Source organism: Heliangelus exortis, chromosome 4 (genome assembly GCF_036169615.1).
Source record: "Heliangelus exortis chromosome 4, bHelExo1.hap1, whole genome shotgun sequence".
NCBI classification, from domain to species: domain Eukaryota; kingdom Metazoa; phylum Chordata; class Aves; order Apodiformes; family Trochilidae; genus Heliangelus; species Heliangelus exortis.
The window spans coordinates 39,649,319-39,665,897 of NC_092425.1; the positions used below are offsets into that span (position 1 = coordinate 39,649,319).

At 39.8% G+C, this 16,579-nt stretch overlaps 1 protein-coding gene across 1 annotated transcript in view; it reads left to right on the forward strand.

The window, feature by feature from the left end:
* CLNK (cytokine dependent hematopoietic cell linker) overlaps positions 1 to 16,579 on the forward strand; it is a 51,284-nt gene that overhangs the window by 25,997 nt on the left and 8,708 nt on the right. Inside the window, exons 7-15 of the mRNA XM_071743966.1 lie at positions 4,296 to 4,366; positions 4,677 to 4,722; positions 6,136 to 6,164; positions 6,345 to 6,364; positions 8,600 to 8,728; positions 11,188 to 11,215; positions 12,792 to 12,810; positions 13,935 to 14,010; positions 15,222 to 15,262. Of these exons, the coding sequence (XP_071600067.1) occupies positions 4,296 to 4,366; positions 4,677 to 4,722; positions 6,136 to 6,164; positions 6,345 to 6,364; positions 8,600 to 8,728; positions 11,188 to 11,215; positions 12,792 to 12,810; positions 13,935 to 14,010; positions 15,222 to 15,262 (459 nt within the window). The remainder of the gene's footprint in view (positions 1 to 4,295; positions 4,367 to 4,676; positions 4,723 to 6,135; positions 6,165 to 6,344; positions 6,365 to 8,599; positions 8,729 to 11,187; positions 11,216 to 12,791; positions 12,811 to 13,934; positions 14,011 to 15,221; positions 15,263 to 16,579) is intronic.

Sequence of the window (16,579 nt, forward strand, 5' to 3'; positions counted from 1 at the left end):
TATCACAGGATCATAGAATCCTCATGGTTGGAGAGGACTATCAAGATAATCAAGTCCAGATAACCAAGTCCAACCAGTCCTACACCACAGTAACACCTAAATCATCTCCCAGAGCACCACATCCACCCCATTGTAAACACCCCCAGGGATGACAACTTCACCACCTCCCTGGGCAACCTCCTGCAATGTCTCTCCACTCTTTTGGTGAAGAATTTTTTCCTAATACTTAATCTGACCTCTTGTCCTATCACAGTCACTGGGGAGAAGAGGCCAGCTCCTGCCTCCCTTCAGCCTCTTTTCAGGGAGCTCTAGAGGGCACTAAAGCTTCCTCTCAGCCTCCTCTTCTCCTCCAGCCTGAACAGCCCCAGCTCCCTCAGCCTTTCTCCATCAGACCTCTTCTCCAGACCCATAATCACCCTACTTGTCCTTCTCCACACCCTTCTCAGCACCTTGATGACCTTCCCATACCATGGTGGCCCAAACTGCACACAAGGTGTGGCCTCACCAAGGATGGGTACAAGGGTAAGGTCACCTTCCTGGCCACCTGGGCACAATGTGGCTCATGTTCAGCCAGATGTGAACCAACACCATCTTCTCAGGTCCTTCTCTGTTGGGAACAGAACATTCCTCCCAAAGCCTGCAGTGCTGCTGGGGGTTCTGGTGGCCAAAGGGCAGGACCCAACACTTGGCCTTGGTGACAATCATACTACTGGCCCTTGGGCCATGGATCAAACCTGTCCAGATCCCTCTGCAGAACCTTCCTACTCTCAGGCAGATCAACACTTCTACCCAGTGTCACCTCCAATAGTGTCACCTGCAAACTTACTGAGGGTGCACTCTGTCCCCTCAATCCAAATCATCCATAAAGACATTAAACTGAGCCCTGGGGGACACCCCTTGTAACCAGTCACCAGCTGGATTTAATTCCATTCACCACAACTCTTTGGACCCAGCCACCCAACCAGTTTTTGATGCTACAGTTACCCTTCTGCCCATTTCCCAGTTTCCCAATGTTAAATTTATAATTAAATGGTGCCTGTGTAATTTCAGTGTTACCTTCATGGGAGAAATTCCAGGATCCCATTCCACCTGGAATGCACAAAAACAAGAACCCACAGCCCTTTCTAAAAACTGCCCTTTAATCCTACAAACCTTTAAGTTGCAAAACACACGAAACTTCCCTCCAGAGGGTCATTTTAAGCTGGGGGGAAGTGTAGACCAACTCGAAGGCAGGAGGGCTCTGCAGAGGGACCTGGACAGACTGGAGAGCTGGGCCGATTCCAACGGGATGAGGTTCAAGAAGGCCAAGTGCCGGGTCCTGCACTTTGGCCACAACAACCCCATGCAGCACTACAGGCTGGGCACAGAGTGGTTGGAGAGCAGCCAGGCAGAAAGGGACCTGGGAGTCTGCATTAACAAGAAACTGAACATGAGCCAGCAGTGTGCCCAGGTGGCCAAGAAGGCCAATGGCATCCTGGGCTGGCTCAGGAACAGCGTGGCCAGCAGGTCCAGGGAAGGGATTCTGCCCCTGTACTCAGCCCTGGTGAGGCCACACCTCGAGTACTGTGTCCAGTTCTGGGCCCCTCAGTTTAAGAAGGATGTAGAGGTCCTGGAACAGGTCCAAAGGAGGGCAACCCGGCTGGTGAAGGGACTCGAGCACAGGCCCTATGAGGAGAGGCTGAGAGAGCTGGGGCTGTTCAGCCTGAAGAAGAGGAGACTCAGGGGAGACCTCATTGCTGTCTACAACTCCCTGAAAGGAGGCTGTAGCGAGGTGGGAGCTGGACTCTTTTCACAGATGACCTTCAACAAGACAAGAGGACACAGTCTTAAGTTGTGCCAGGGGAGGTTTAGGTTAGATATTAGAAAGAATTTCTTCACGGAGAGGGTGATTAGGCTATGGAATGGACTGCCCGGTGAGGTGGTAGATTCTCCGTCCCTGGAGACATTTAAAAAAAGACTGGATGTGGCACTCAGTGCCATGGTCTAGCAACTGCTCCGGTGGGTCAAGGGTTAGACTAGATGATCTCTGAGGTCCCTTCCAACCCGGCTAATTCTATGATTCTATGATTCTATGATTTTCAGATGCAGAAAAGCAGCATTCATTTTGAAGCCATTCTCTGCTGCTTTTAGTAGCAGTAATAAGCAATTACTTTGAGGGCATTTCTCAGGCATTCTTAACCTTTCAAGACAGCTGCATTAATCAAGGTTTGGTTTACTAAAGCCATCCTCAGTTGCATTTAATTCCCAAACATACAGTACCAATTAATATCCCCTTTATGGAACTGAAACATCATCCCAGTCCTCAAAAGCCATCACCAACACTCTGAGAAGGTTTTAAATCATGGAAAACCAGGAGGAAATTCTAGACGAGGAAGAATGGAAAGCAAAACCCCCAAATATCTGAAAATCCAGGATCAATGTATGTATGAAAGCTTCCCCCAGTTCACATCAAAGCCAGCAAAGACTTTTCTCCTGCTTTTCATGGGAGTTATTTTGATGTCCAAAGGCACAGGAGGCTTTTAATGTGAGTTCATGTGTCAGTGTGTGAGCAGTTTATGCTCTCTGTAAACAGCCAGATATTCTACATGATGTTCCAAAGACTCGTTTGCTCATTTTATTTGGAAATCTGAAGAAAATTGCAAATACTTTTATCATTTTTATTGTGAAGACGTTCAGTCAGCAGTCAGCATTTTTGTTGGTTATGGAGGACTATCCTGAAAAACCCAAAAGACACCATTGCAGACGACACCAAGCTGGGAGGAAGTGTGGACCAGCCAGAAGGCAGGAGGGCTCTGCAGAGGGACCTGGACAGACTGGAGAGTTGGGCTGATCCCAACGGGATGAGGTTCAACAAGGCCAAGTGCCGGGTCCTGCACTTTGGCCACAAGAACCCCATGGGGAGCTCCAGGCTGGGCACAGAGTGGCAGAAAGGGACCTGGGAGTCTGGATTGCCAGGAAGCTGAAGAGGAGCCAGCAGTGTGCCCAGGTGGCCAAGAAGGCCAATGGCATCCTGGGCTGGCTCAGGAACAGCGTGGCCAGCAGGTCCAGGGAAGGGATTCTGCCCCTGTGCTCAGCCCTGGTGAGGCCACAGCTTGAGTCCTGTGTCCAGTTCTGGGCCCCTCAGCTCAGGAAGGAGATTGAGGTGCTGGAGCAGGTCCAGAGCAGAGCAAGGAGGCTGGGAAGGGATCCAGCACAAGTCCTGTGAGGAGAGGCTGAGGGAGCTGGGGGTGTTGAGGCTGGAGAAGAGGAGGCTCAGGGGAGACCTCATCACTCTCTCCAACTCCCTGAAAGGAGGTTGGAGCCAGGGGGGGGTTGGGCTCTTTTCCCAGGCAACTCTCAGCAAGACAAGAGGGCACAAGAGGTCTCAAGTTGTGCCAGGGGAGGTTTAGGTTGGACATGAGAAAGAATTTCTTTCCAGAGAGGGTGATCAGCCATTGGAATGGGCTGCCCAGGGAAGGGGTGGATTCTCCATCCCTGGAGATATTTCAAAAGAGCCTGGATGTGGCACTCAGTGCCATGGGCTGGGAACCGCACCGGTGGGTCAAGGGTTGGACTTGATGATCTCTGAGGTCCCTTCCAACCCAGCCAATTCTATGATTCTATGATTTATTTATTTTTTTTTTTTGTGATTTCAGAGAAAAAGACATTCAGCCAGAATTTTTTTTTTTCCCTGTGTGTTAAGCTCAGTAACAACAACATGGCAGAGGGAGGAAAGGCCTGAAAATGTATTTCAGTGCTAACTTCCTATTTTCCCACCTTTCCTAGACAAACAAAAATGCCCTTGGGTATAAAATTAATGACCTGAAAACACTTTATCTCTTTTGAAAATACACACTAATGGACAACTTGTGCCTTTCTTTGAGGTGGCAAAGGATGCAAAGGCTAAAGTTAAAATGAAAAAGCTTTCTAGAGCTCTCTTCCCCTTCTCACAAAACCAGAACACGTCATTGCCAAGAACAAAGGTTCAAATAAAAAAACAAATTTTAATAAAAAACCATATTTTAAATCACTGTCTGCCTTAACTGGGTACCAGCTTATAGAGGGGTTGGATTTTATTGGGTTTTGGTTTTTTTTTGGTTTCTTTAATGACAGTGCAGAGGTTCAGCTTAAAGCTCTACCGAGCCTCAAAGCATCTCCTGAAAAGGGATTTTTCGGGAGAAGGGAAAATAATTAAAATGCTTTAAAAACTCTAAGATCTGACCTGAAAAAACCATATTTTGATCATCGAAAGATCTTCTTCTTAAGACACAGAGTTACTGAATTACTCAGACTTGCTCTTTCTTCCTCTTTTACAGACAAACGTTGCTTGAAGCCTCCAGGTGCCACTTCTCCTCCCAGCACCCAGCAGACCCCTCCCTGCTCAGCTGTAAGTGGAGCCCTGAAACCCAACTCTCAGCCACGTTGCCCCTTTTTGCAGCAGCATTTAAAGCGTTTTAAATATAAATATAAAGCATTTAAATATTACAGGATATTTCAACCCACAAAACTTTGCCTTCTACACGTTCCTGTGAGCTCTTCCTGCTTCACACTGCACAAAAATCCTCCCTGTTTTCACTTCTGGGCTGCCAGGGGTCTCCAAGCATGGGAACCATCTCAGGAGCAGCCCCTTTTCTGGTCAGACAGAGCTGTAAGGATGATGACTGATATCATGTCTGGTTTTTTTTTATTATTCACAGAAACACACGTCTGTTCTGGAGGAGAGGAGTGTGGCAGGTGTTAGAGGTAAAATAAAATGAAAGAAGAAATAATAAAATAAAAATAAAATTAAAAGATTAGATTAAATTAAAAGATAAAATTCAAAGAAAGTTAAAAGATAAAATTAAAAGATAAAATTAAAAGATAAAATTAAAAGAAAATTAAAAGATAAAATAAAAAGATAAAATAAAAAGATAAAATTAAAAGAAAATTAAAAGATAAAATAGAAAGATAAAATTAAAAGAAAATTAAAAGATTAAATTAAAAGATAAAATAAAATAATAAAACAAAAATAATTAAAAATTTGATTTTTTAATAAAAATAAAAATATAAAAATTAAATAAAATAATAAAATAACATAAAATAACATCAAAATTAACATTAAAAATTAAATAAAAAAATAAAAAATAAAATAATAAATAAATAAAATAGATAAAAAATAAAATTAAAATTTAATAGAATTTTAAAAAATCAAAATAAAAATTAAAATAATATAAAAATTAAAATAAAAAAATAAAATATAAAACAAAAATAATTAAAAATTTTAATTTTTTAAAAAATAAAAATATAAAAATTAAATTAAATAATAAAATAACATAATAACATTAAAATTAACATTAAAAATTAAATAAAAATTAAATAATAAAATAGATAAAAATAAAATTAAAATTTAAAAATATAATTTAAAATTAAAAATAAAAATTATGTAAAAATAAAAATAAGCTAAATAAAACTATTAAAAAATTAAAAAATAAAAATTAAAAATAAATAACAATTAAAAATCCATGCAAAAAGGAATCTTTCTTTCCTTGTAGTTCACACCATGACACAAAACAAAGAGCAGCATTTTAGTGCATCCTGAGCTAACAGTGCACATAGGGAATCTATTATTTTTTTATAATAAATGCACGGTTATTAAACGTTTATTAACATTTCCTCTTATGCCCCGTGCTATGAGGCAGCGTTGCCACAAGATGGCATGAACAGCACAGAAAAATTTGTTATTTTCTAGAGATGTTGCACATTTCAGATACAATTAATTCTGAGCAGCTTGAAGAACTTCAAAAAACATTGCATCCCTTTTTGCATTAGTCAGGATTTCAGTGTGTAGAATTTATGAAAATATTTTCAGAACCAAAATCTAACACAAACAGACTACAGTGGGTTTTTTATTAATAAATATCCTACATTCATTTAAATAACCAGGTATATTTTGGTAAATCTGAGAATGGAACAAACCAGATCGACTTCCATTTCTTATGTTTCTTTTTTTTAAAAAAAATCAAAATTTTTTAATTTTTATACAAAAATCAAAGCAGAAAAAAAAATTGGATGGTGACAGATAGTCATTAATAATAACAATACTAGAATAAAGCTACACCTTTACTTATGAATTATATGGGGAGCACTCTAGTAATAATTATTAATAATTCTTTTTAGGAGAAAGAACTAAAATCAATGGAGCTCAGGTAAGCAGCATCTCCCATCAGTTAAAAGCCTTAAAGGTCATTTTGCCATTTAATGTATTTGGTTTAAATATTAATCTAATCTCCTTAATATTAATCTGCTTATTCTCAGGTCTTCACATTTCTTTTTTTTTGTAAAACAAGGCAAAAAGGTTACAGAGGTTTCTGTTTCCTCTTTTCCAGGACCCTGTGCCCCCCCCAAGGTAAGATCACTGAAGAGATCACTTCATGAACCCTCCCATCCATCTCTGATGCTCCTGGGAATTAGATGCCTGGAATTGAGCTGCCATCCTTTTATCCCCTGGCTCCATCTGGACTTTTTTAGGTTCTGGCATGAAATTAGGGACAATTTAAGTGTTTATAGCAGGAGCTCAGGGCTGCATCTTCTGGGGGTTGGGAGGGATCTCCCATCAGTTTGTATCAGTGTTCTTCTTTTTTTTTTTTTTTTTTTTTTTTTTTTCCTACAAAACTGTCATGTTCACACAAATCTTTTTTAATCTCTGTTCTTCTTTTTTTTTTTTTTTGCTACAAAACAAAGTCGTGTACACAGAAATCAAATGTAACATTGCACAGAAGATGGGCCAAGCTCTATTCCAGAAATATATTTTTCTCTGATATGTCCACACAAAAAAAAAAAAAAGAGTTGCTTCTTTTCAACCCCCCAAAATAATGCTACATTTCAGACACCCTTCCAAAAGGTCATCCAGGACCAACGAGCTTATTCCTCTGTGCCTACACTGACTGTCAGCTATAAAAAAATCAAAATATTATTAGTACTATAGACCAAATTATTCCTTAAGTTAAAGTATGAAATGAGAGCATAAACAGCCAGGGTAGCTTCACAAATTCAAAACTGTAAAAGAACAGAAATAAGAACATTCTCATTTTATTGTTCTACAAAATTTCACTCTGTTTCCATATGTATCCAGTTCTTTTTTTTTTTTTTTTTTTTGCTACAAAACAAAGTCGTGTCCACAGAAATCAAATGTAACATTGCACAGAAGATGGGCCAAGCTCTATTCCAGAAATATATTTTTCTCTGATATGTCCACAAAAAAAAAAAAAAAAGGACTTGCTTCTTTTCAACCCCCCAAAAATAATGCTACATTTCAGACACCCTTCCAAAAGGTCATCCAGGACCAACGAGCTTATTCCTCTGTGCCTACTCTGACTGTCAGCTATAAAAAAAATAAAATATTATTAGTACTATAGACCTATTCAAATTATTCCTTAAGTTAAAGTATGAAATGAGAGCATAAACAGCCAGGGTAGCTTCACAAATTCAAAACTGTAAAAGAACAAAAATAAGAACATTCTCATTTTATTATTCTACAAAGTTTCACTCTGTTTCCATATGTATCCAGTTCTTTTTTTTTTTTTTTTTTTTTTTTTTGCTATAAAACTATGTCATGTCCACAGAAATCAAATGTAACATTGCAACTTACTCCCACAGAAGATCGGCCAAGCCCTATTCCAGAAATGTATTTTCCTCTGATATGTCCACAAAAAAAAAAAAAAAAAAAAAAAAAAAAAAGAGTTGCTTCTTTTCAACCCCCCAAAATAATGCTACATGTCAGACACCCTTCCAAAAGGTCATCCAGGACCAACGAGCTTATTCCTCTGTGCCTACACTGACTGTCAGCTATAAAAAAATCAAAATATTATTAGTACTATAGACCAAATTATTCCTTAAGTTAAAGTATGAAATGAGAGCATAAACAGCCAGGGTAGCTTCACAAATTCAAAACTGTAAAAGAACAGAAATAAGAACATTCTCATTTTATTATTCTACAAAAATTCACTCTGTTTCCATTTTTATCAAGGGGGCCAGAATAGTTCTTAATTTTCTCACCTGGCTTAATTTTGGGCTGTATCATGCAAACCCTCCCCAGGAGCCCAGCACTGGAGGGCCCAGTACAGGATGACTCCACCTCCAGTTTCCCCCCCAGCTCTCCATCCCACAGCTCCCAGCTGGAGCTGGGCTGGGACTGGTTGGACCCAAGAGCTGAAGCAGAGAGTGGCCACATCTGCCAGGAAACCCTGGGCACGTGTTAGCTGCAAGTTTTCTGGGATGAAGAACACTTTTTCCTCTCTGTTTGAACTGCAGTGTGTTCCCTGGCTGGGCCTTAAGCACAGCCATAACCATCCAAAAATATCAACACTGGGAAGCTGAGCTTGGCACATGGTGGTGAAGCACAGAAAAAGTGGTTTGAAGTGGCACCCAACACAGTACAACAATATCTTGCAAATGTAGAATATTCCCCAATATTATTATTGCTATGAAAGAGCCCCAAGGAGCTCCTGGACCTGAGCACAAATGCATTGAAATGCTCTTGGGACATTTTAGTGGTTTGTTTCTTTAGCCTGCACTTATAATACTGTCCCTGCACCTCCTTCATGCCCTAATAGTTCCTTAAATTCATCTTTGACTTCTCTAGGCCTCTGAAGACACTGCCAAAGCAGTATCAGCCTCTTCCTCCAGAGCCAAAGACAAGCAGCCAGCTCTTCCACACCAGGAAAATGCTCAGCCAAGCTCAGGCTTTTCCAACATCAGCAAAAGCCACAAGGTATGGGTGCATTCCTCATCTTCCTGCCCTGAGAATCAAAACAATCTCCCTGGTCATACCATAAAACTCCATCTTTACCTCCATTGCACCTCTGCTTTTCTTAAAAAAAAAAAAAAAAAGAAGAAAGAAAGAAAGAAAAAAAAGTCACTCTTTAGACAGCTGTGAATAATTGGGAGAAGTGGTATTGAAGGTAATATGACACTGCCATTTTTTAAAGAGAAAACTGCCAAAATAAGGGTAAAGAAGTAGAAAAGTAGGCAGAAATTTCCTGAACTTTTTGTTTAAGCTTTGTCCTCCTTTTTCTGATTAACATTTGGAGCCTTAGAAACAATTAGACTTAGCTTAGCACAGCTGGAGAACCCCACGATGGGGAAACTCACTGAACACACCAGAGATACAGAAATAGACTCCACACGCCAAGGACGTGACATTCAACAAAAGAAATGACTGATCTGGAGCCAAAAGTCTTGCTCCAGCCCATGAGACCAATGAATCCAGACTCTGAGTCACTTCTTGCCCTTTCCATCTTGTCAGAGAATCACAGAATCGTCCCAGTTGGAAAAGATCTCCAAGATCACCACATCCAACTGTGCCCTCCAAATAAAATATCTGTATTAATATCTCTATCACCCACCACAGCCTGTCCTGAAGTGCCTGGTTCTTAAATACCCCCAGGGATGGAGACTCCACCACCACCATCCAGGGCCTGACTGCTTTCTCATTAAAGAAATCCTTCCTCAGATTTAGTCCAACCCTTGGGTACATCTGAGCTGTGTCAAGTCCTCTCCATCCTTCCATAGTTTCCATTTCAGTTCAACGGGATGGAATTTTGCTTCATTTTACAAAGGTCACTACAAATCCCACGAGGGGGGAAAAAAAAAAAAAAGCTAAGAAATCAATGAAGTAATCTTCTGCTTTAAGTCTATACTTAGGGAGCCAGCTCTGAGTATGGGCTGGAGGGAGGGAGCTCATTCCAGAATGATAAATTCCAGAATGATAAATTCCTTCAGAGATTAAGTTCCAAAAGCTGTTGGTTGTCAGGACATTGTATTAATATGAAGTAGCTTCCTGTTCAGATCTGTGACCTGACCTAGAGCTGCAAAGCTCCAAATCCCATGCCTGCTCCCCTCCCTCCTTAGGGCAGCCCATCCATTGAAAGCTCTGGGAGAACTGTCCCAAGCTCTGTTTGCCAGCAGATGCCCTTGGGTTGGAAACTCCAGTTATAAAGCAAACTCTAATATAAATACATGCCATTTCTTATGCTGGAATTAAAAAGCAGCAGCAAAAATCATAACCACCAAAATCCACACAGCAGCTATAGATACCAAAGTATTTCTAATAGTTTTTTTTTTTTTTAATTGCTCTAATTTTTATTTTTTTTTAATCACATCAGTAAAGACTAAGACTATATATGATCTGGGGCAAGCATAAATTTCCCACACAAAAACTTCACTCATATTTATTTCTCATTTATCTTCAGTCCAGTCCTAGCTTTGGAAGGGGAAAACATAGGAATGAGCTGCAGTGAGGAGCAGGGCAGAACCACAGCCAGGTTCTGCTGGGCTGTCAGCAAAGCTGTCAAAGCCCAGATGTGGTTCAGCACTCCAAGTCCTGTTTTCCAACCAGATCTGGAAGACTTGGACAATTAAAACATCATTAGTTACCCACTCTATAAATAACCTCATAGCAAACACAGGCATGTGCAGGATGCTGGAAGGCATCTTAGAAGCTGAATGCTGAATAAATCCTAAAATGACACCTTCTAAGGCTTCTGTTATTATGATTTTAGAAGCTTGCATCTCATAAGTGCTCATCAAAACCAGGACACCTAACAAAAGGTGTCAGACTCAATGCATTGCCCTTTTCAGGGAGAGTATTTTGTGATGAACCTTTTCAGAAAATAAAGATATTCCTGTTGATCAGGTACAACAGCAGCAGGCAGAAAAATATTTTTACACCTACTTGACTCAGGACCTGGAGGAACATTCTCCATTTCTCTTTTCTTGGGTTGTAGCTCCTGTCCTCTACACTTTCTATTCTGCCTCTATGAATATTTAATTTTTTTAACTCTTCAAGGAATTTCCCTCCACTTATAGCTGACTTCAAAGTTTGTAGTAAGACATTTTGGCATGGATGAAAAGTAGTGAGGAAAGCTGATCATCATTCCTATCTTTTCTCCCCTCCTCACAGAACAAATGTTTTAAAAAAACCTTTTCCCATTTACCATATTGAACTCAATGGATGCTCCCTTTTTTTTTTTTATTGAAGTCCATTACTTTTTCCTGTGAATTATTTCTGTAAAAAAATAATCAGACTCAATTTCCACAGCAGTAACAAAATCTTTCCCATGCCAAGGGCTGTTAATTTTCAAAGATGACATAATCAAAGTATTTAAGCACTTCAAGTGATTTTTATTTTAGGATAATGAAGTATTTTCCATGTAATTCTTTCTTTTCCAGCCATCTATCTGTTAAGGAAGTAAACGAAGTAAGTAATCATCTTCATATATATAACAACCATACAAAGCATACACATTCCAGCAATCCCCTATCACAAGGGCTGTAGTCCTACTTTATAGACTTCTCTAACTCTTAACTTTCAAATCCTTGGAGTTTTTTTTCTTCACAGTTGTGACTTGGGGGTTGGGAGGGGCTGTTACAGAACCCTGGTCATGGTTAGAAACTCTTGTGGTTTGAAAGAGAATTACAAAACGTGGTTTGATTCTGATATTGTAATGAACATTTAAGACCAAAAAAAAGATATTGGAAAGAAAGAGAAGATTTAAGATTTTAACACAAATAGCTTTGTCTTATGCTAGATAGTGACACGTTACAACCCAAATATGAAAGCACCCCTAAGAACAATAAATATCCTACATCTGTGGTTAATCTATCAGTGTACAGCTGCACAAATACTGCAGCTCCTAACAGGCTCCTGGTTTGGCTACATCCTAAGGAGAAATACTCTGTATCTCCTCACAAGGAAAAGATAAAATTTCCTTTGGATCACTTACCAGTCCTATAGCTCCAAAGACATAAACAGTTTCAGTGTGAGCTGCAGGATGCCCCATCAGGATATTTCTGACACCAAAGAGAGGTTTGAGAGTAGAACTGCCCTTCCCCAGGACCCAAACAAGCTCTGCCAAAGGTGAAGAGAAGCATTCTGAAATTGGGAAGGAAAAATGGAAAATCCTGCCCCAAAATGGACTAAACTATTCTTGAGAAAAATCTATGTTCTGGAGGTTTGCAAGACCCAGCTGGAGAAATCTCTGAGGCCAAATCTCATCTCCCACTTCCCCGTGCTTTAAGCAGGAGTTTGCACTAGAGATGAGCCCAGGTCCCTTCCAACCTAAGTGAGACTTTTAATTTCTAAGCAATGGGAAATATTACTGGGGAAGGAACAATCAAGGTGCAATGATTAAAAAGGGTAAAACATCCTTATTTATGTATTATTGTCTTGTATTTATGTATGTGTTGTATTGTGTGTATCGAAGTAATTAAAATTAATACTATTCCCATGTGAATCAAATAATACAGAAGTTAAATAATAGAGCAGTGAAAAATTATGACTCAAAATCAAGCCTCTAGACAGCCATCCATCATTCTCTCCTTTGTAACATCTTGTGCTGAATTAAGACTCTCCAGACAGTGATTGTGAATGAAGTATCTGCCATGACAGGAAAAATAATTGTGCTGTCAGTTGAAAAGATGGAAAAGAAATGACTAAAATTTGGATCTTTACACTGTCTATCTCCAAATCAAATCAATCTCTTGATTTAATACAAGATCAGTGATGGAAAACCACATTGCAAGTTAAACTGATGCCCGATAGTCATTATGAAATGATGATCACTGGGATAAACCACACACTCACTTAGATCCCTAAAAATTCAGTTCTTGTTGTCAGGCAACATTCAGCCTGAGTTTTTGACAAAGTGATCAGCTATTAATGATTGAATGTCTGTAAATTGCTTTAATATTAAAGATAGTTGGGTCTGGTGGGGTGAGGTAAAGCTGGTAAGCAAAAGAACAATATTTACTGTCTATGTTCTCCTTTTATATAGGCACCTGGAAGAGAACAAGGTTAGTACTTAAAAATATGACACTAATTTGTGGACTTTTCCTCAGAGTAGAACCAGCTCACCTGGCTCTATATTTAAATGAGACAGCTCCCAGGTGAGCATCTGGTGAGAACAGGGATTTAGAGTCACCTCAACACTTGTGGAAGATGAAGTGGAAAAAGGGAATTTAATTTGGCATCATCTACAGCTACTTGGGGAACCTGGGTACCAAATTTATTCTAAGCAAATCAAAGTCTTAAGATGCTGGGGAAAATAAGAGTGTTAGAACCTGAAAAAATCTGAAGGATAAATTGAAAAGGTTAACCTGAAGGACACCCTGAAAAGACTGGATCTGCACAGAGAATATCACCCTCCTTTCCATCTCGTTCTTGTAATTTTAGGGCAATTTTTAATAAAACACTTTTAATAGCTTTAGCTTTTTAAAGTTACAAAAAGCAGAGTGTTTAAAAAAATAAACAAGCAAAAACACACAAAAAAACCTTAAAACCAAAAAGATCCAAACCACCAAACCTCTTTCAAAAACATATAAACTCTTTAGATGTACATACAACTTGAAAAAAAAAAAAAAAAAGAGCTGAAGCCACTCTCTGTGTTATGTGTGCATGAAGGTCCATGGAAAAAAAAGTTACACTGAAATGCTTTGCAAAGAGAGAGAGTCTGCATGATTTTTCTGCTGTTTACACCTCAGTATTAAGGAGTTCATAATTTCCTCTGGCATTTCCCTTTGTGCAGTTTCCTGATTTTCAGCTGGAAATAGCACTGCCTGCTTCAATGCACCCAATGCCTCTCCAGCCTGTCCAATAAAAAGGATTTACAGACCCTCTGTATCCTTCTAGTAGAGCACTCTGCATTATTTCAAGTTTTATTAAGGCATATTTGGCATCAGCAAAACTTGTAACGTTCACCACCTAACATCCAGCCCTGGCAAAAATGTTTCCTACAGAACTCATTAGCTGACTCATTTAAGGCAGACTGATTGCAGCCAATTTTCTTATTGAACTCCTCTCCCCTCCCCTATGAATTCAATTAAGTTCATTTATTTCTCAGTAGCTGCTACAGAGTGTCAAAGCTACACCTAAGAGGAAATTGTAAGTTCTTTTTTTTTTTATTATTTTATTCTGATAGCTACAGGTTTGGGGGAGACACCTGGAATGGCTTTTCAAGCACAACAGTACAAACCAAACCATCATCCTGAAGCCAGGTAGGAATGTAAGAAATTTAAAAGGTTGTACTAGGTGCTTCAAGGACTAAAAATTCTGCCTTAGAAAATGACTATGAATACTATATATATATATATATGTACATACTATGACTACTATCTATCTATCTGCATATATATATATATATATATATGTGATACTGCTTTTTGATGCCATGGAGTGATAATATTTTGCCCTAATTCATATTAACAGTCTTCGGGAATTGCTTTCAAGCTATTTTAATTGCTTCTGTGATTTTTACCTTTAATAGCATCCCACTGTATTACACTTTTTTGCCTCACTTTGTGTGGCAGGGTGTTAACTGTGCTGCATAAAGCAGCTCTGCCACCTCCAGTCTCAGCAAATCTTCTCCCCCATATTTTCTATAAGAACACACACTTGGCCTCCCAAAACTGAATTATTTTTCCATAGAAAACTGCCACAGTTTCTCCTATTTTTTTTAACCTACACAAATATTTTTTAAATGTGTCTTAAAACCTACATCTTCTTAAAGCACTCAACAAAACCCAAAAAAGGATTAAGTAGGCTCAAGTATAGGAAGTTTGTGAATGATTTCACTTCCTAGACTCCATCTCTCATCCAGCCTATGATTATGGCATTTCTCCAAGATAAAATTATTCTCTGGAGTAAATATGATGACATTTGTGACCCCCTTGCATTTTGTTTCCTCAAGTGGTACCAAGCTCCATCATGGGATTTCATTTTGTTGGTGCCCTTCCTCTGTAACTGTTCCACTCCACAGCACAACAAAATACCAGCTGGGTACTCAGCAGCAGTCCAGAAAATCAGAAAGGACAGGGAACAACTGCTCCCTGGGTTTTCCTCCCCTAGGACTGAGAATATCAGGTGAAATTAGAAAGGAATGGGCTCAGAACAAAAAAAAAAAAAAAAAAAAAAAAAGCAATCAGTGCTTCACTACACGTGGAGTTATAAATGTGCAACTCTTGCCAAAGGCTCTTGCAGAGAGTGAAAATATATTTAACTTCAAAATTGGTGAAATAATGGAAGAGGAATCTGTCAGAGGATGCTAAATACCCCCTGAAACCCAGGCAGGCCCAAAGATGCTATCAGTAGGGGGAGGGAAGGGGGCTCAGCAGCTCTGCACTGCTCTCTAATCTGACTCTTTCTGAAATGCTCAGCACCACCAGAAATAATTTTTGTGATATGAGTCTCTTTCCTTGCTTTCTCCCAGCTTTCAGTCCACGGGGAGCTCTAAAAGCATTTGCAGCTCAGGTAAGAACCAGAGATTGGTTTGTAAACTAAAGCAGGCAGGGATGAAGAAGGATGAGGAAGAGCTTTGTGTTGCCACCTGTGTGCATCTGCAGGGAGGAGTTGCAGTGCATGGAGTTGGTGAATAAAAGGATTGCTACAGAAAGCAAGGAGAAAAAAAGTCAAAGGATGGCACAGTTAACAGCAGTAAAGAAATAAGCAGAGAATTACTTGCTCAGCTAAAACCTATGCCTGGTTTAAGCTAAGAAACACCCAACCTAGAATGCAAGTGCTAACCCACTGCAGACCCCCCCACATTGAAAAGGAAGGGGATGATTTAGGTGAGCTACTGAAGGAAAAGGAGGAGGTGAAAAAAAAAAACTGGGAATCCAAAGAGATACCCATGGAGAAAGAACATGCTGTGAGCATCATTCCCTGCTTTGCCAGGCAGAGATGCAGCCAGTTGGGCTAAATGGAAACCACAACTGTTCAGGACATTGCAGAGCTGCTCCTCTGAGTTTTATGCCTTTGGGTACACAAATAACACTCATCTTGGACGAAATCCCTTTAGATTTATCCCAGATTCCTAGAGGGAGGGACATAATCAACCAAGTCTGTCCAATGACCATGGTTGGAAGCAGGACATCCCCCAAACTGTGAGGTTTTACCTAGGGGAACATCCTGAGAGCCAACATTAACACTGGGGGGCTGCCCTGCCAAGAAAAAGCCTGTGCTGCAGCTTGCCCAGGAACCATGGCCATGGCCCTCTGCTCGTTTTCCCAGGAATTCTTTAAGATCCCCAGGACTGAATGGAACACACAGCAGTACCACTTGCTTCCCAGGCACAGTCCCCCTAATCCTGAAGGCAGAATTTCTACAGACATCATTAAAAGTTGTGCTAGCTTTTTGCCATCACATCACATTCTGTCTTGTTCACCAAGCCTGCTGTCACATTGCTTTTAGATAAATACAACCTCAGTAGCTTTAAACCCCAAATTTCTATGTGGCTCATCCCTACCTTTCAGTATGGTTACACCTATTTTTAAAAAATCACCAAAACCCAAAAGAGACAGAAAAACCCAGCATCTACTGGCAGACTGCTTGATATTCTCAGCACTCTCTCAATCCCTTTTTTTTATTTTTATTTTGTTTCTCCCATTCCATCTCCAGACACTTCCTTGGTCATCAGGCTCTCTTGGATGGCATAATCTCCTTTAATCTCCTTTTCCCTCTGTAAACTCTTTGCCCTCGTGAAACACTTCACACTCATGGAACAAACAAGCAGCCTTCCCCCTCCTGCCATCCCACAATTTCCTTTCAAGTTCACATTTGGATTAAAAA